The sequence below is a fragment of the Ovis aries genome, chromosome 1 (assembly GCF_016772045.2).
Source record: "Ovis aries strain OAR_USU_Benz2616 breed Rambouillet chromosome 1, ARS-UI_Ramb_v3.0, whole genome shotgun sequence".
Classification (NCBI taxonomy): domain Eukaryota; kingdom Metazoa; phylum Chordata; class Mammalia; order Artiodactyla; family Bovidae; genus Ovis; species Ovis aries.
In genome coordinates this window covers 4,830,439-4,849,312 of record NC_056054.1, presented here as the reverse complement: position 1 = coordinate 4,849,312, position 18,874 = coordinate 4,830,439, and the positions used below count along the sequence as shown (strand labels likewise).

Sequence of the window (18,874 nt, the reverse complement as noted above, 5' to 3'; positions counted from 1 at the left end):
TCTATGGAGCAGGTAACATCATCACCATCCCTGTTTGCAGATGGGTAAAACTGAGGCTCAAAAATGCTCCATGACCCGTCCACGGTCATGCAGCTAGACGGCGGCAGAAGCAGGATGCCAGGCCATCCTCAGTTCCCGTCACTCCCTTGAGCCAGACCCTCTGGCGCCCTCCCTGGCTTCACTGGACACATGGAACCATCACCAAGTCTATCTGCCCTCTTCCTAATCTCTTTCAACCCCATCACATCATCCATCCCCTCAGCTCCTGACGTGAACCCCCGATTTCTCTCCAGTTGACCTGCCCACTGCAGTCAGTGGGACCCACTCCAGTGCCCCAGGGGCAGGCCCCAAGGAACCACTGTTCTGCTCAAAGCTTTTTGGAGTTGAAGTAAAAAGCTTCTCTACTTCCAGCCCCCAAAGAAAATAAGAAAATGAGATACTGGATATAAAAGGTTTTCAGCTTCCCAGGATACTTTGTAATAACAAAGGCACAATTTTTATTCTTTGCAATCCCTCCTAAAAAAATCTTAAGCTTTAGAACGGAAACCAATGGCAAAACAATTTTGGCACAGACAGTTGTCTCCCGTCTCAGGCTAACTTGTGTGCTCACGGAGGCTGCAGTCTGGCAAACGGCAGCTTTTCTCCGGCTCTTTCTGCGTGCCTATGCTCTCTCAGTCCAGCTGTTCTTAACGGGAACTGTAGATGTGAGTACCAAGTACCCCCATTCTCCTATTCTCTTTCTGCTTTTAATAAGGTAAGCTGAGTAGATGGACTGGAGACACAGGCATCGTTTTAGCTTGGGATAATTTTGAAAGCAGCAGTCTTACTTCCAGCCTCTTATCTAAAGTTGTTTTGAAAACGTGGCCACAATGTTCCACTGAATGTGAACACTGAGGAACTGTTCCCTCGTTCCGAGCAGTGGGGGAATTCCACACTTCCTGTGTTTCTAACATGCACTTGTGAAGGATTTCCTTCCTCAGGACGGTCACCTGCTCTGGGGCTCCCAGGGCTGTGCGGGGGGCTTGGGTGACCACGTGGTTTGGAAGGGCTCGGGGATTATCAAATGAACAGAAAACATTTCCCAGGCAAGTTCTTGGATGATACTGCAACAGTACAAGGAACGGCCATCTGTGAGTTGCCTTGAGACCCGGGACACCGCTGCTGCTCCTTCACCACGTGGCAGGTGTGAAGCCAGGTGCGTTTCACCCCCCACTCCCCTTTTATACATGAGGTCGCCGAGGTGGACAGAGAAGTCAGTAATGCGTGCCCCCCTCCACCAGCATGGGGATGTGTGGAACCCGGAGGCATCCCTGGGTTGGTCTGACACCCCCAGGCCCATGCCATCACCTGGGCAGCAAGCTGCCACGTTGCCATGGAGACAAGATGCTTATTCCACAGCATCTCCTAACCCCTGGCCCGTGTCCTTTCCTATCACCTTTCATTCTAATAGGATGAAAGGCTTTAAAAACCATCACTGTCTGTCTTGTCCTCCAGAGCATGAATCTCTATCTCTCTGACCTTCCTTGGTGGCTAGCCTGTTCAGGGGATGCCCGGGGACCTTGTTCAGTCCTGGGCAGAGAAGGAGGGGGCAGAAACTCTGGCCCTGCCAGGCCAAACACCTCTCCTACCAGGAAGAATGGAAAGACCTGAGGCTCTTTTCCTTGGGGAAAAGAAGACTCCAGGGAGCACGTGAACTGTTTTCAAATAGTTGAATGGCTGTCATGGGGTGGAAAGGGTTTCTATCATTTTGGGTCCAGAACGTAGAATGAGGGCTTCCCTGGTAGCTCAGATGGTAAAGAATCTACCTGCAACGTGGGAGACCTGGGTTGGACCCCTGGGTCGGGAAGATCCCCTAGAGAAGTAAAGGACAACCCACTCCAATATTCTTGCCTGTCCCATGGACAGGAGAACTCGGCAGGCTACAATCCATGGGGTCACAAAGAGTCGGACACGACTGAGTGACTGAACAACACTGTAGAATGAAATCCATTCTCTCATTTTCCGTTTATGAAGCATCGACAGAGGAGCTCTGATGTGCCGGTCACTGTGCCGGGTGCTGGGGTCCCTGACTTGAAGGAGTGCACCGGTGGGAGGGGACGGTGAGGTGGGGATGGCAGGGCGGGTCAAGGAAAGTGGGTGTCAGCATGGACCACCTCCGACAGAAAGAGAGGGAAGGGGAGGGCGGCAAGCAGATGTGGGCAGGGCCAATGAGGGCTAAAGCAGACGGGATCTGCAAGGGTCTCTAGAAGGCCCAGAGCCTGGAGGAGGGCACGCGTCTGCCACACTAGGGGCAGGAGCCAGGGTGCAGGGCGGGCCCACGTCGGGTGCTCAGGTCATTCTGGAAGGTGTCAGAAAGGCCTTGGCCTTGCCACGGAGCTTGCTCTTATCCTGGAAGCTCTTTGGGGTCTATAAGGGACTCGAGTCGTGAGCTTCGATCCTGGTGTGTTACCGACAAATCCCTCTGGTGGAGCGACAAGCATGACCAGCTGGCGGCTGTCTCCCAGGAAAGGGGTGGGGGTTTCCCCCAGAGGTTGTGCTGGGAAGTAAGGCTGGAGGCAGGGAGAAGGTTAGGAGGCTTTTGGAGGAGAAGAGGTGAGGGACTTGAGCAAAGGAGTGGCGGGAGGGCAGGAAATGGGTATGAAGGGCGTTTAGGATCTGCCAGACCTAATGGACAGCAAGGAGATCAAACCAGTCCATCCTGAAGGAAATCAATCCTGAATACTCATTGCAAGGACTGATGCTGAAGCCGAAGCTGCAATACTTTGGCCACTCGATGCGAAGAGCCGACTTACTGGAAAAGACCCTGATGCTGGGAAAGACTGAGGGCAAGAGGAGAAGGGGGCGACAGAGGACGAGATGGTTGGATGGCATCACTGACTTGATGGACTTGAGTTTGTGCAAACTCCAGGAAATAGTGAAGGACAGGGAGGCCTGGTGTGAAACGGTCCATGGGGTTGAAAAGAGCTGGACACGACTGAGCGTCTGAACAACAGCAGTGAGACCTGGTGATGGTTGGGTGAGGGGGGAGGAAGCGGGGAGTTTCCAGTGCTGGGAAGCCTGGAGGCCAGGAGGAAGAGGGCCCAGGAATCCAAACAGGGCACCAGATGAGGGATGAAAGATGAGGTCCGTTTAGGCCACGGGAGCCGGAGGGCAGCTGGACCTCCAGGCAGGAAGACTGGCGGGTCTGGGGGGCAGCGGGCAGGAGGGAGGTGGGGCTGCAAAGGGCTCTGAGGCTGCAGTGGGGCTGTGGGAATGGGTGGGGGACATGGGGAGAGGCGGGGAGGCCAGCCCAGGGCCGCGGAGTGGGGTCTGCAGGAGGGAGACGCTGATGGAGGAGAGAAGGAAGGGGACCCTGGGGGAGGTCAAAGGGGCACAGAAGAGGGAGCAAGCGGTCTCAGAGCCCAGGGAAGGGCAGCAGGGAGCTGGCAATGGCAGGCAGTGCTGGCCTGAGGGTCTGGCAACCACGAGGTCACAGGTGGTGTGGAGAGGACGGAAGCCACATGACAGGCAGCTGAGGAATGCATGGACAGAGACAGGAAACGCGGGCAGGGCAGAGCTTGCAGACGGCATTGGGTGGGGAGGTAAAGCCCAGGAGAGGGTGACCTTGATGGGGAGACCCCCTTTCTGCTGTACAGCCACTGCGAGTGGGGAGGACCACTGTAGGTGCAGGCAGGGTGCCCGCCAGTCAGGGCATGTCTCCAGTGCCATCACCTTGAACACACGCGCCCTGCAAATTCAGTCCTTTCTTGCCACACAAAAGGAGTACTGGTAAAAATTTCAGAATATACATTCTAAAGGAGATCAGTCCTGGGTATTCTTTGGAAGGAATGATGCTAAAGCTGAAACTCCAGTACTTCGGCGACCTCATGCGAAGAGGTGACTCATTGGAAAAGACCCTGATGCTGGGAGGGATTGGGGGCAGGAGGAGAAGGGGACAACAGAGGATGAGACGGCTGGATGGCATCACCAACTCGATGGACATGAGTTTGAGTGAGCTCTGGGAGTTGATGATGGACAGGGAGGCCTGGCGTGCTGCAGTTCACGGGGTCGCAAAGAGTTGGACACGACTGAGCCACTGAACTGAACTGCACTGCACTGAGACATTCCGACACGCCTCCTCTGCCCCCTTTGCTGAGAACCACTCTCCAGTCCTCTCCTATCTTCACAGACCTTTCACGACATCAGTACTTGCAAACACGAGATGGCTCTTCACACACTGCTTTATATTCCTGTTCATGCTGTATGCAGTTTATTTCACCAACAGCCTTTTAATAAGAAGCTCCATCACTTAAGGATCTAGTCCCTGTTTTTTGAACATCTGGATGGTTTTCTGCCTTCTCACTAAACCAAACAGGGCTTAAGATGGGCCTTTTGGGTCCATGAAGCCGCTAGGTCGAAGGATCTGCCTGCCGGCTCGTCACACTTGCACCCATGTGGTCACCTGCCCTTCCGGAGGCCCTCTCCTCCAGCCACAAATTTTTTTCACACTCTTCTCAACAAAGTATTAACAATAAAAAACCTCTTTGCCAATTTGTTAATGAAAGATGGTATCCTTTGCTCTTTTAATTTTCATTTAGTAATGGAAAGGCGCCATGTAAATTATCCACAGATAGTTGGAGGTCATGGGCAATTAAATGCAATTAATCCATAATGGAACTTTTCCAAAGTTACCGGGATAGTTTATTTCCATTGCCAGCAGAGGGCTCTGCACTCCTATCGAATTATCAATTCCGGACTAAAGATACATTTCACCCAACATGCGCTTTTTCAAGTTCTGGAAAGGTCTAGCCAACAGTCACTCCCCCATCCATGTGAATTTTATAGATTTTATCTTCGGCATTCTCCAAAGAAATGCTGTCAAACATCTGCCATCAGGATGAGATTCTCTTGGGTTGGCATATAATGGCTTAACGATGAAAACCAGTTTGCGTTTGGCACGCTTGAATTACTAATTAGATCTGCCCAAATGACCCTTGGAAGCTGTGGAAGTTCTTTCTGAAAGGGTGCTCTTCTGCTTGCCACAGAGAACCCCAAGAAAACCCAGGTCCGCTTTTCAGGGGTTGTATCTTTACCAAACCGAAAAGGACAGTCCATCCGGCTAGCCAACCATCGGCCTTCCATCCATCCACCCAAGCCGCACAGACCTGGTGAGCACCTGCAGTGGGAAGCACGGTCCCTGCCTGCGGAGGGAGTGGCCTCCTGTGTCTGAACGGGGGCTGTGGGCAGCCGGCAGCGGCTAAGCTGGGGAAGATCTGGGGCAGGCGGAGACTGGGGCGGGGAAGGCTCACTTTCCCGAACTATCGTCACTCGGATTCTGCTTCCATATTTGATACGTGAGGACGGCTTGTTCTCTATTTCCATTATTTAAAGATGATAATTTGTAAAATCTCTATTTCCTTGTATGATCTTTCATGTAACTGTAGAGGTTACTGGGTTGGTCAAAGAGTTTGTTCTGGTTTTCTCCTTACGTCGGATGAAAAACCTCAGTGAACCTTTTGGCCAACTCCAAGTCCTTACTGGGTGTGAGCTGGGATAAACCGTGAATGTCCATCACAGGAAGAGCAGAGGTGGATTAAACGGTCCAGAGCTGGGTGGGGCTGCCCCTTGACAGGAAGGAAGGTGAACGGAGGCACAGGAGAGGACCAGGAGGGAGCTGGGGATGGAGGCACAGCGGATGGGCTGTGACACGTGGCATGGGGAAGCGGGTCAGTGCTGGTGGCAGGCGCCCACCAACACCACTGCCCGATTTGGCGGAGGCTGCTGTCTGGAGGGCGCCAGGCTTACAAGACCATCCAGACTGTCTCCCGGAACCCCTTCCTCCTGGTTCACTCCCAGCTACACCAGAAATAACGGGTTCACACCCATCCGCCCAACCTTGTGCCAACTCTGAGAAGCGTGGGAGTTAACACCTGGGCACAAGGCCATGCTCACCTTCCCCAGGCACCGTTTAGCTGCATTTAGGGCACCCCCTTCTCGAAGGGTTTTCAAATTGGCTAAAAATCCTTTAGTGCCTGTGACATTGTCCCTGCTCACCCCCACTGCCCACCACAGAGTGAGAGCAGATGCGGACCGCCCTTTGCAGCCCTCAGCTGACCCTCATGGTGCCCGCGGGCATCCTCATGGCAGGAGGCACCCTGGGGCATCTGCATTTGGGACCCGCCCTCCCCTCCGAGCTGCCCATCCTCCCTGGGGGTGTGGGACGCTCTCATTGCCACTGTGAACTAAAACTGCTCTAAGATAGAAAGTCTGTGGTTAAAAACAACAAAAAAAAGAGGTTTTGATGCCTTTCAGTTCAGTTCAGTTCAGTTCAGTCGCTCAGTTGTGTCCAACTCTTTGCGACCTCATGGATCACAGCACGCCAGGCCTCCCTGTCCATCACCAACTCCTGGAGCTTACTCAAACTCACGTCCATAGAGTTGGTGATGCCATCCAACTATCTCCTCTGTCATCCCCTTCTCCCTCCTTCAATCTTTCCCAGCATCAGGGTCTTTTCTAATGAGTCAGCTCTTCACATCAGGTGGCCAAAGTATTGGAGTTTCAGCTTCAGCATCAGTCCTTCCACTGAATATTCAGGACTGATTTCCTTGGGGATGGACTGGCTGGATCTCCTTGATGCCTTTGCTCAACCTGAAGCCCTCTCTGTGGCCCTGCAGGAGGGCCCTGCTTCCTGACAGCAACTGCTCAGGGCTCACAGGCACTCGGCCCCCTCCTCCCACCCCGGTGCCTCTATTTCCATACCTGATGCTCCATCACAGCAGCTATCTCCTCTTTTTCTCTTTTCCTCTCCTCTCCTCCCTCACTGAATTCCCGCCACCCCCATTTGAGCAGCTCTGTTTCGGGGTGGGGGGTCAGGTGTAGGTCTTTGCTCTGTCCTTACTGAATTTCACCTTGTAAAGGCAGGGCTAACATACTTGTTCTGTTTATTATACATCTGTTTTATTTTAAAAAATCATCCACGAATATCCACGATGTCTTTGGGTTATTAACCAGGAGTAGAGGTCTCTGTGAGCTACAGAGACGTAACTGGTGGGGCTCCCCTTCCCCTGCCTGCTGGGCCAGCTGTTTACACCAGCACATCTGGGTGAGATCCCTTGGCCAGCTGCCACGGGCTGTTGGCTGGGAGCCCAGCAAGGAGCCCAGGTGGGAGGAGCTCAGGCTCGAGCAGCATCTCAGCTCCCTTGGGTCCAGATTCACAGGCCAGTGCAGGCCGGGTGGCCTTGACCCTGGCCGGCTGTCCACCTTAGACCTGCTCTCTGAAGCCTCCCTCTGAGTCCAGCCTCGGGGGTGAGGTCTCTAACAGAGGAGGAAGGGGAGGAAGCAAGGGCCCCAAGGAAGGGGCCTGTCCCTGCCAGACCTCAGGAGAGAGATGCTCTGCTCTGGCCTGTCCTCCGGGGTGCCCTGGCCTCTCCTTGGCTTTCTCCCAGGCGGTCTGGAGGGTCAGGCAAGGGGGAATCCAGAAGGCGTGGAGACAGCGGGACCTGCCAACAGGATGCTAAAGTCTCTAGTTTCTTCACCTTCTCACGCTGAAATGTCCCCAGCTGATACTCTAGCCCAAGAATAGCCTTTGCGGTGGTTTGAGGGCACAGATCTCACAGGGCCGGGGACTACCCAGGCTTCACTCCCCCAGAGCCCAGCTGGGGACCAGGTGACAGCTTCTGAGTCACACCTAGGCTTAAATCCAGATGCCAGCCCCTTAGTTCTCTTATGCGTGCCTGATAAGTCGCTTCAGTCATGTCTGACTCTTTGAGACCTCATGGGCTGTAGCCCACCAGGCTTCTCTGTCCATGAGGATTCTCCAGGCAAGAATACTGGAGTGGGTTGCCATGCCCTTCTCCAGGGGATCTTCCCCACCCAGGGATTGAACCTGCATCTCCTATGTCTCCTGCATTGGCAGGCAGGTTCTTGACCACTAGCACCACCTTAGCGCCAACTAAGAGAAGCCTTAGTTTTCTTGTACTTTTGGTCAAATTAAGCACTCTGAGCCTCAGTCTTCTGGTCTGTAAAATGGGCACATTAATTCTTGCCTCACCAGGAGCTGGGGCAATCAAAAGGGAAAGTGAATAGACAACTCCTTGGCATGCGCTGGACTCCTGGCCAGACAACTCGAGTCCTCCTCACACCTTCATCCCCTGATCAACCATCACAAAACACCAGAGGAGGCTGGCACCCCGCCTTGATAGCTTTTGTCCAAAAAATATCTATTAAATGTGAATCACTTATCCCCATGGGCTGCAGCTACTGAAGCCCGTGCTCTGGAGCCGATGCTTCACAAAAAGAGAAGCCGCTTTAATGAGAAGCCAGGGTACCACACCTAGAGAACAGCCCCCACTTGCTGCAACTGGAGAAAGCCTGCACTCAGCAATGAAGACCCCGTGCAGCAAAAAAAAAAAAAAAAAAAAATCATTTATCCCACAGTTCTTAACTGTTAGATGCATTTCTAGTATGTCCTAACTAAACAGATGTATTGGAAAAGGAAATGGCAACCCACGTCAGTATTCTTGCCTGGAGAATCCCATGGACAGAGGAGCCTAGCAGGTTGTGGTCCAGGGGGTTCCAAGAGTCGGACATGACTTAGCTACTAAACCACCACCGCCGCACAGATGTGTATTCCTTCCCCCGTCTAGCCTTACTGGAAGAGAGAATTTTAAGTGACAACTGTTTACCTGTACTGTATACACATTTGTGGAAGGAACGCACTGGATTTATTGTGTGTAGACTAAAGGAACCCTCCCATAATAATGAGAGCAGAACAGAATGTTTTGTCAAATTATCTTCTATTTTTTTGTAGAAAATTTGAATTTGTGCTTGGAAAACAAACCAGAGACTCATCTCACCAGTACATGTTTCCACATGCAGAGGGTTTTGTGGGAGAGGTAAACGCCTCCAGGCAGAAGCGAAGTTTTCTTCAAGAGTTGCGTTCTTAGCTCTGCAGAGAGGAGCTCAGCCATAGGAATTCTTTACGAGAAGACGTTATGAGTAACCAGGCCCTTCTGTTATTTCACCTACTCGAGCAAATGCCTCAGATCTGAATTTTGCTGCCCGCAGGCCCATGTAACAGGCCCACGTGTGGAGCTCTCCGCATTTCTCCGATTAATTAAAAGCAAGTACCTCTTTGCAATGCAGATAGCTGCTCTGCAGTCCTGCCAGGGCACTGTGGCTCAGCGCACGTGAGTTTTAATTGAATGACTCCCACTCCGGAGACCTCTGGGCCTTCCATTAATCACTTACATACACAGTAAAGGTGAAGCGTAATGAGGTGTGTGTCAGGCCCTTCGACGCAGAGTACACAGGCTGTATCCACATCTTGATGACCTGACGTCCAGCATTTTGTGCTCCACGGAATGCCCATTTGCAATGATTCAAATTAATGCCAAGACAGCTTGTCTGATATCAAGACAAACTTCTCAGCAGCAGGAGCAAATAACACAACCATGCCCTTGGCTTTGTCCTAGACTCTGAACGACACAGCCCTTTGGTGGGTGGAGAAGAGAGGCTCAATTCAGAAGCTGAATAACGCGGGTGTTGGGCCTGGAGCCTCAGCATCCAGACTGGTCAGGCTCATGACATGGCACTGCAGCCCTGGGAAACTACTTAGATGCCGTGTGCCTCAGTTTCTTAAGTAAGCAAAATGGGTATAGCGATACTGCCCACCTCCTAAGGTTACTGTGAGGAGTGACTGAGTTAACACAGAGAGCAGTAAGGTCTGTGATGCACAGATGCTCATGAAATGCCTATGTTTTTACACTTATGTGCTTCTGCTGGTTACTTGACAATGTCAACAAAATCCGGCATTTAGAATGAGTTCCCTGGGGCGTTCTTCTGGGCAAGAGGATGAGTTTTACCTTTCCTCTGAAGAACTCGGTGCTTTGAGCTTGGTGGTTAAGTACACAGGGGCCACAAGCGAAGCTGCTGGGCTTCAGATTCCAGCTCACCTCCAAGTTCTTGGTTAACCTTGCAAGTATGCATGCATGGGGGAAGATTCCAAGAAGCTCAGTGGAAAGCCACAGCTGGGAGAGCAAAACAGCTGAGCACAGACCTTCGCTTCTGCCAAGTTAAAGGAACTTGGTAAACAGCTCAAGATTCCCACTGAAACGTCAAAGTAAAGACAAGCTTTCAGGACTAAGAGCAAAATCAAAATAGACCCTCACTAATGAAATGGAAAACAAAACTTCTGCAAGTTCAAGCTGAACAGCCAGTAATTTAACTGCCTGTTAGAACTAAGCCTAGCAGGCTTCAGGATGTCAACAACATATTATCCACAATGTCTAATCTACAATAAAAACTTATTAATCATATGATGAAACAGGCCTCCCTCATGGCTCAATGGGTAAAGAATTCACCTGCAGTGCAAGAGACACAGGAGATGTGGGTTCGATCCCCGGGTCGGGAAGATTCCCTGGAGGAAATGGCAACCCACTCCAGTATTCTTGCCTGAAAAATCCCACGGAAAGAAGAGACTGGTGGGCTACAATCTATAGGGTCGCAAAGAGTCAGACAAGGTCGCAAAGAGCATGACCATGATACAACAGAGTGATACAATATGAGGAAAAAGAAACACGTGACCCACAGTTGAGAAAAAAAGCAGTCAAACAGAAGCAAACCCCAGGATGTCCTGACTCGCTCAGTGTGGGGTCCACGCGGCTGGGAGGAGAAATCCCGCTGCCATCACTTCCTCCTTTTTGTCTGTTAGGAGAAGACGGAAAAGGAACTGCTCCTGCCTGAGCAGCTGCTCACGTCTAACCATCTCCCTTAAAAGCAGGTGCGGAGCTAACACCTCGCTCCGTGTACTGGCTGACACTTATTACGGGGATGTCTTGATGGAGTCAAAGCTGCTCACCCGGCATTCTAGCAACCAAACATGAACTGCACGGCCTAAAGACAACCTTGAAGTACTCAACCAAATGAAAATGAAATCCTGTCCAGTTTTAATATTGGATATAAATATGTGGGGGCTTCCCTGGTGGTCCAGTGGCTAAGACACTGCATTCCCAATGCAGGGGGCCTGGATTCAGCCCCTGGTGGGGGAACTAGATCCCACACGCCATAACTAAGAGTTCAAACGCCACACTAAAGATCCACATGCTGCAACTAAGACCCGCATAGCCACATAAAATATGTAAATAAAAATAAATATTAAATAAATAGACAAACATTCAGTGTCAGGATACTCTAAACCTTGGCCATCCTTCTGTGTGTATATATATGTATATATTTGCCTCTATCTATCTATATATCCTAGCTTCCCAGGTGGCTCAATGGTAAAGAACTTGCCTGTTCAATGCAAGACAGAGGTGAATTCTATCCCTGGGTCAGGAAGATTCCATGGAGAGGGAAATGGCAACCCACTCCCGTATTCTTGCCTGGGAAAACCTGTGGACAGAGGAGCCTGGCAGGCTACAGTCCATGGGCTTGCAGAAGAGTTGGACACAATTTAGCAACTGAACAAGAACAACAGTCTATCCATCCAAATTATGTCACGGAATCACAGCTTTTAGGGCTGACAGTATCATTTGATTTGACTCCTTTATTTTGGTGATGATGAAACAGAGCCCTGGGGAGGTGAAGAGTTTGTCTAAGATCCCAAGGCAGGGTTGCGCAGCATCTTTCAGGACCCTGCTACCTGACCCTGGGCTGCTGTTAAGTCACTAAGTCCTGTCTGACTCTTTCCACCCCATGGACTGCAGCACACCAGGCTTCCCTGTCCTTCATTATCTCCTGGAGTGTGCTGAGATTCATGTCAATTGAATCTGTGATGCTATGTAACTGAAAATCTACACTACTCTGGTCAGCTTAGATTGCTGTGGGTTCCTCCTTATATTGGAAATGAGGAGCTGATTGCAATTCACAAGCCATGTGAGAAAGAACACCCCCAAATGCAAATGTCTGATGCCGTTATTGGAGGGTGGTGGGCTGAAAAAAGATTTAATTTCTAAGGAGACGTGAGCACTGCAGGAGGGAAGATGTGAGCGTTTCCATGACAGAGGAGGCCGATCTGAACGGCACAGGAGGGTGCTTACCAAGAGAGAAGCTGTGTCTGGCTGCTGGACGCTCAGCAAGATGCAATAATAAAGCAATTTACCGGAGGATGCAAAGAGGATGTTTAAGAGGGACGTGCATGTCAGTTAAGGAAAGGGTCTGTGCTAGGGGACTTCAGGAAATTGTTATCATTCGGTCGCTAAGTCACGTCCAGCTCTTTGCAACCCCATGAACTGGAGCCTGCCAGGCTTTCCAGACCTCCACCATCTCCCAGAGATGGTGGACAAACTCATGTTCATTGAGGTGGTGACGCCATCTAACCATCTCACCTTGCAGCACTTGAAAATGTGATATGAGAGGAGGAGGAGAACCGGAGACTGGGAAACGTGACGAGTACCTTGAAGACCACATGCAGCATCATCTGGAGGCCACTCTTGCCTGGGTATTTCCCGGTGATGTTGGCAGCAGACAGGTTGAAGAGGTTGGCTCCTGTTTCGGTACAGATGGCATGGACCAGCATCTTCTTCCCCACCCCAGATGGTCCGGCCAACAGCAGGGACTTCACCAAAGGGGCTTTCTCGTGCACGGCTGCAGAGCCTAAAAAAAGGCAGAAGCAGAGGCTCTAAGATCCTGCCAAACACAAGTGGTTCTTAGGTCAGGATCCTGCAAGGCCGTGACTGCACGGCGTGACCCCAGTCTCGACAACAGTGATGGATGTGTTGAAAGCATTCTCACCAGGGGCGCACCTCCTGTCTCAGCCGGCTCGGTGACACCTTTGATTTGTACGTCAAGGTGGAACTGTCGGGTCTCCCTGGGTGTCCATACATCACTTCTCTCTCACCCTCACCCCAGCATTCTCCCTAAACTTGTAATTTTAAAGAGCATTCCTGTGATAACTCAGCTCTGGCATTCTGTGGGGAGGGGGCAGGGGAGTCTCTGTCAGCAACAGCACTGCGCCCTTTGAAGGCTTGGGAGGATGAATGTGATGCGGACAGGAGGATACAGGGGGAAAGAGGGAAAAACAGAGGTCCAGATGGCGGTAGCCTGGGCTTTGAAAACTTTTTATTTTACATTGTGGTACAGTCGATGAACAACGTTGGGTTGGCTCCAGGTTCCGTTACACGCATGCGTGACCAGCTATTCATTCTCAGGTTCTCTTCTCCTGTAGGTGGGGACAGAATCCTGAGCAGGGCTCCCTGCGTTGTGCAGTGAGTCTGTGTTGGTTTCTCCTGCCCTGGGGTCTGGCCTGTCGCTGGGGCAGAGTGAACACGACCCTTGATAATGAAATGACGCGACTCATCGGGTCACTCGGAGGCCTCTGGCTTTTGCTCTCCACCACGCCGTCCATCTCCTTTGAGCCCAGACTGGGACTCGGGTTTGATCTCTCCCATCATTCTGAACACGATTAGAGCACACGTTGGCACTGACTAGTTAGTGGGTGGAATGAAATCCTGTAGAGCACTGCGGTCAGAACCTCCGCTGTCACACTCGTCTGCTTTGGGCCCACTGCTGGGCTCTTCTGGGGCATCTGGAAATATATCAATATTCTAAGAACGACTGTGCTTCTCTTTCTTTGTGTGTGATCGACAAGACACGGAATCGATCTGAGTCATCAGAAAGAAGGCTCCAATTCAGTTCAGTTCAGTTCAGTCGCTCAATCGTGTCCGACTCTTTGCGACTCCATGAATCGCAGCACGCCAGGCCTCCCTGTCCATCAACAACTCCTCGAGTTCACTCAAACTCATGTCCATCGAGTCCGTGATGCCATCCAGCCATCTCATCCTCTGCCGTCCCCTTCTCCTCCTGCCCCCAATCCCTCCCAGCATCAGAGTCTTTTCCAGTGAGTCAACTCTTTGCATGAGGTGGCCAAAGTATTGGAGTTTCAGCTTTAGCATCAGTCCTTCTAAAGGACACCCAGGGCTGATCTCCTTCAGAATGGACTGGTTGGATCTCCTTGCAGTCCCAGGGACTCTCAAGAGTCTTCTCCAACACCACAGTTCAAAAGCATCAATTCTTCGGTGCTCAGCTTTCTTTACAGTCCAACTGTCACATCCATACATGACCACTGGAAAAACCATCGCCTTGACTAAACAGACCTTTGTTGGCAAAGTAATGTCTCTGCTTTTGAATATGCTATCTACATTGGTCATAACTTTTCTTCCAAGGAGTAAGCGTCTTTTCATTTCACGGCTGCAGTCACCATCTGCAGTGATTTTGGAGCCCCCTAAAATAAAGCCTGACACTTTCCACTGTTTCCCCATCTATATGGTTACACAAAAGCCTGGAAAGTAGTTTCGAGCACGTTCTCTCTAAAGTGAAATAACCCAGGCATGCTTCATCCGCGGCTGGCGAGGGTGACGATACCGTGTTACAGTGAAACAGACCCAATTCCACGATGGCAGAGAAAGGCCGTCCAGACAAAGGATCTCTCACCCTGGCAGTGGCACCCTGAACAGTCAGGCCGACACACACACTCCCTTTTGTGACTGGATGCTATTACAGAAGTATGGTTATTTAGATGGAGCCCTCGCAATCTGCCACAGGAGCGAGTTTCTCTGTCTGACTTGCTGGTAGGTTGCAAACCCGCCAACAGGTCACGGTAACAAAGGCCCTGCTGGGTCTGTGGCTTGGGTCAGGCAGACCCCTGCAGGGACTCCAGGTTTCTCAGTGACAAAAGGAGGGTCCAGGCAGGATGCGTCCTGGGCACACTTCTTCCTGGGACCCTCAAGGCAGCCTGGAGACGATGGCCCTCACCTGTTGATGATGCAAATCGATCACAGCCTCACTGGGGAGGCATTCCCTGAAAACCTTGTCACCGCTTGGTGTTCTTGGCTCTCTACTGCCTTCCATCACACTGTGATGGGGGTTTAGGGGACATCTGTTTATTTACGTGGATCCTGTAAGCGTTATATATTGATTTTATTGACCCCCAAATTATGCAGATCCCCAAGGATTATGTATTTGTTTATGTTACACATGCATCTTATTTATGTTGACCCCTGGGCTTCCATTGTGGCTCAGCTGGTAAAGAGTCTGTCTGCAATGCGGGAGACCTGGGTTCAATCCCTATTTTGGGAAGATTCCCCTGGAGAAGGGGAAGGCTCCCCACTCCAGTATTCTGGCCTGGAGAATTCCATGAACTGTATCGTCCATGGGGTCGCAAAGAGTCGGACACGACTGAGCGACTTTCACTTTCTTTGGAGAAGGAAATGGCAATCCAGTCCAGGACTCTTGCCTGGAAAATCCCACGGACAGAGGAGCCTGGTAGGTTACAGTCTACGGGGTCGCGAAGACTCGGACACGACAGAGCGACTTGCACTGCACCATGTTGCCCCCTGATTCTGCGTACTCCTGACATGATGTTGAGAGAAGAATGCGCTGTTTCTTGTCAATAGGCTTAGGTTCTTTTTAAAGTTATTCACTGATTTATTTTTGGCTTCACCGCTGCGCAAGCGGCTTTCTCAAGTGGCGGTGAGCTGGGCCTCCTCTCTCGTGGTGGTGTGAGGGCTTCCTGTGGCGGCGGCTTCTCCTGCTGCGGGGCACAGGTCCCAGGGCCTGCAGGCTTTTGCTGCATGTGAGCTCAGGAGTTGTGGCTCCAAGGCTCGGGAGCTCAGGCTCGATAGCCGTGGGGCATGGGCCTAGTGCCTCCAATCTTCCCGGATCAGGGATGGAACCTGCGTCCCCCGTGTTGGCAGGCAGATTCTCCCTGGATCAGCAGGCAAGTCCTGAACTTTAAGTTTGCATTTAAGTCAAAGTGGAGGGACTTCCCTGGCGGTCTAGGGGCTGTCTCCTAGTTTCCACTGCAGGGGGCCGGGGTTTCATCCCTGGTGGGGGAACGAAGATCCCACATGCCATGTGATGCAGCAAAAAAAAAAAAAAAAAAAAAAGTGGAATAAGATAAGAAGTGTCCAAACTATTCCCATCTCACTTTAAAGCAAATTAAACGAACAAAACGCGATTTATAGTTCAGGACGGTCATCAGAGCATGGCCTGGCTGGGGTTCCTGCCCCTGCCCCAGTGACTCAGGTCACACACAGACCAAAGTCATGAGAACACACACAAAAGCGGAGGAGAGCAGCAGGCACTTCTTATGGTAAGCCCAGACTTTCCTGCAGACTCTGGTCTGTTTGAACAATTGTGACTGAACCTCAGTGGAGGCTGGCAGAGTCTTGATTCTTTCTATCTATGAAATATAGCTCCACTGAAGGGCTGGCTCTACTAAGGACCTGGTAACAGAGCCTGTGCGTAAAAGGCAAGCTTAACCTCAGGCTGAGCTTACTTTGAATGGCAGGGGCTTGCTTTGTCTATCATTTCTCCAGAGTTTGGCCATCAGGGATTTCAGCCCAGAAGGTTAAGCGGCCAGGACGTGAAAGCAACTTAAATATCCACCGGCAGAGGACTGGGTAAAGAAGATGTGGAAGACACACTGTGGAATACTACTCAGCCATAAAAGGAGCGCAGCTGGGCCACGTGCAGAGACGTGGATGGACCCGAGAGCGTTACACAGGGTGAAGTAAGTCAGAAGGGGAGAAACAAATACTGTATATTAACTCATAGCTTCCCTGGTGGCTCGGACGGTAAAGTGTCTATCTGCAATGCAGGAGAGTGGGTTTGATCCCTGAGTTGGGAAGATTCCCTGGAGAAGGGAATGGTAAACCACTTCAGTACTCTCGCTTGGAGAATCCCATGGATGGAGGAGCCTGGTAGGCTACAGTCCATGGGGTTGCAAAGAGGCGGACACGACTGAGCGACTTCACTTTCACTTTTAACTCATATATGTGGAATCTAGAAAAATGGTATAGATGATCTTATTTGCAAAGCAGAAATAGAGACACAGATGTAGAGATCAAATGTATGGATATTAAGGGAGAAAGAGGGGGGAGACTGGGACTCATATATACACTGTTGGTGCCATGTGTGAAATAGATAACTCATGACAACATTCTGTATAGCCTATGGTACAGGGAACTCTGCTTAAGGGACTGTGGTGACCTGCATGGGAAGGAATCCACAAGGGGAGGGGATGTATGTATATGTATGGCCGATTCACTTTGCTGTGCAGTAGAAACACTGTAAAGCCACTATACTCCAGTAAAAAGAAAGGAATGCTAAGAAGACACTCTAATGTGCTGCAGCTGTGCTTCCCAGGCAGTGCCCTCCTGGGTGCCCCAGGATGCCCCAATCCAGCGGAACGACCCTTAATCACAGTTCTCGGTAGGAAGGGTTGAGCTGCAGTGCCTGCTGACGACAACCAGGAAGACACGAGCAGACAGCCCCACTTCTATCACAGGCACAGTGGGGCAGGAGGAGCCTTACCTAGTGGCAGGATCCCGTACAGGGTGATGAGCTGTCGGACATCCAGGAGGGAAGGCATGGGTTCTATGGACACCTGGCGAAGGCTCGTCCCCAGGTAGCTGTACTCACCTGGGAGAAAAGAAACAGAGGCTGAATGAACTGGAAACTATGCCGGTCTGAGCCGCATAGTTTAGTCGTTTGCAGAATTAACAAGTGAAGACTCTTGAGAGTTCCTTGGACTGCAAGGAGATCTAACCAGTCCATCCTAAACGAAATCAACCCTGAATATTCACTGGAAGGACTGATGCTGAAGCTCCAATACTTTGGCCACCTGATGTGAAGAGCCAACTCACTGGAAAAGACCCTGATGCTGGGAAAATTCGAAGGCAAAAGGATACGGGGGCAGCAGAGGATGAGATGGTTGGATGGCATCACTGACTCAATGGACATGAACTTGAGCAAACTCTGGGAGATAGTGGAGGACAGAGGAGACTGGCATGCTACAGTCCGTCAGGTCACAAAGAGTTGGACATGACTTAGCAACTGAACAACAACAACAGAAATGAACAGAGAATACAAATTTAATATTTCTGAGCAAATATAACTGTATTATGGAAGAGTCATCATGAAGAACTTTTTAGATAAAGGCTTGAAAGAAAACTTCCAGCCACAGAAACATTTCTATACTCACTACAATAACTGGGAATTATGGCTTCCCTTGTAGCTCAGTTGGTGAAGAATTTGCCTGCAGTACAGAAGACCCGGGTTCGATCCCTGGGTTGGGAAGATGCCCTGGAGAAGGAAATGGCAACCCACTCCAGTATCCTTGCCTGGAAAATCTCATGGACAGAGGAACCTGGTGGATCGCAGTCCATGGGGTCGCAAAGAGTCGGGCACAACTGAGCAACTAACACACACATGACTAACCTCCTAGTATTTTAAAAAATAACCTTTGAATGTTATGTATGTGAAGAGCAAGTGCTATAATGAAGGACATATACAGTAAATTAATATACAACAGGTTTGGTTTAATTTCTATTCCAAGAGATTATGTCTAACATTTGCACAAACTTTAAAAATAACTTATTTAAAATGGATGTGAAATTTGTATTGGAGGTGTGTAAATCTGAACCCAAAATGCAATCATTTGAAAGGAAGGATCTGAGTCTAATTTAGGATAAACAGAAATATCTCCTTTTGAGGGTGATATTCATTAACATTTTTATCATTTTTAAAGGATTACCAAAGGAATAATATCGAAATAAATCTTTACAGGTTTAATTAGAAGGCTTCAAAGAGCTTAATTGTAACTAGTCATAAATCTGAAGTGTTATTTTCCAACTAATTTAGATAAGGTCACCAGGAAAATTAGTTTGGCTGTCTCCATTTGTCATGAGGATGGACTTTTACATGCTTACTTGGTTCTCTCTTGATCTGTACCTGAATCTGAAAAAAAAAAATTTCATAAATGAACACAATTTCTTAATTTTTTTCCTTTTCATAACCCTTGGTATCTTGCAGAGTGCAATGTTATACATGTTCGACAAATACGTTTATGTGTGTATGAAAACACTAAAAGGACATTAATACATTCATGTGCCTA

The 18,874-nt window shown here is 50.2% G+C and overlaps 1 protein-coding gene and 1 long non-coding RNA gene across 8 annotated transcripts in view; one reads left to right on the top strand and one right to left on the bottom strand.

Annotated features, from left to right (window-relative positions):
* IQCA1 (IQ motif containing with AAA domain 1) overlaps positions 1–18,874 on the bottom strand; it is a 195,052-nt gene that overhangs the window by 38,042 nt on the left and 138,136 nt on the right. For all 7 annotated transcript variants that reach the window (XM_060399176.1, XM_060399154.1, XM_015091828.4 and 4 more), the window contains 2 exons: positions 17,293–17,400; positions 12,374–12,573 (listed from right to left, as the gene is read on the bottom strand). In XM_060399176.1, the coding sequence (XP_060255159.1) occupies positions 12,374–12,573; positions 17,293–17,400 (308 nt within the window). The remainder of the gene's footprint in view (positions 1–12,373; positions 12,574–17,292; positions 17,401–18,874) is intronic.
* LOC121818803 (uncharacterized) lies at positions 1,086–18,862 on the top strand. Its single transcript, XR_006058930.2, has 2 exons — positions 1,086–1,195; positions 13,145–18,862. It is a non-coding gene; the product is annotated as an uncharacterized LOC121818803 (long non-coding RNA).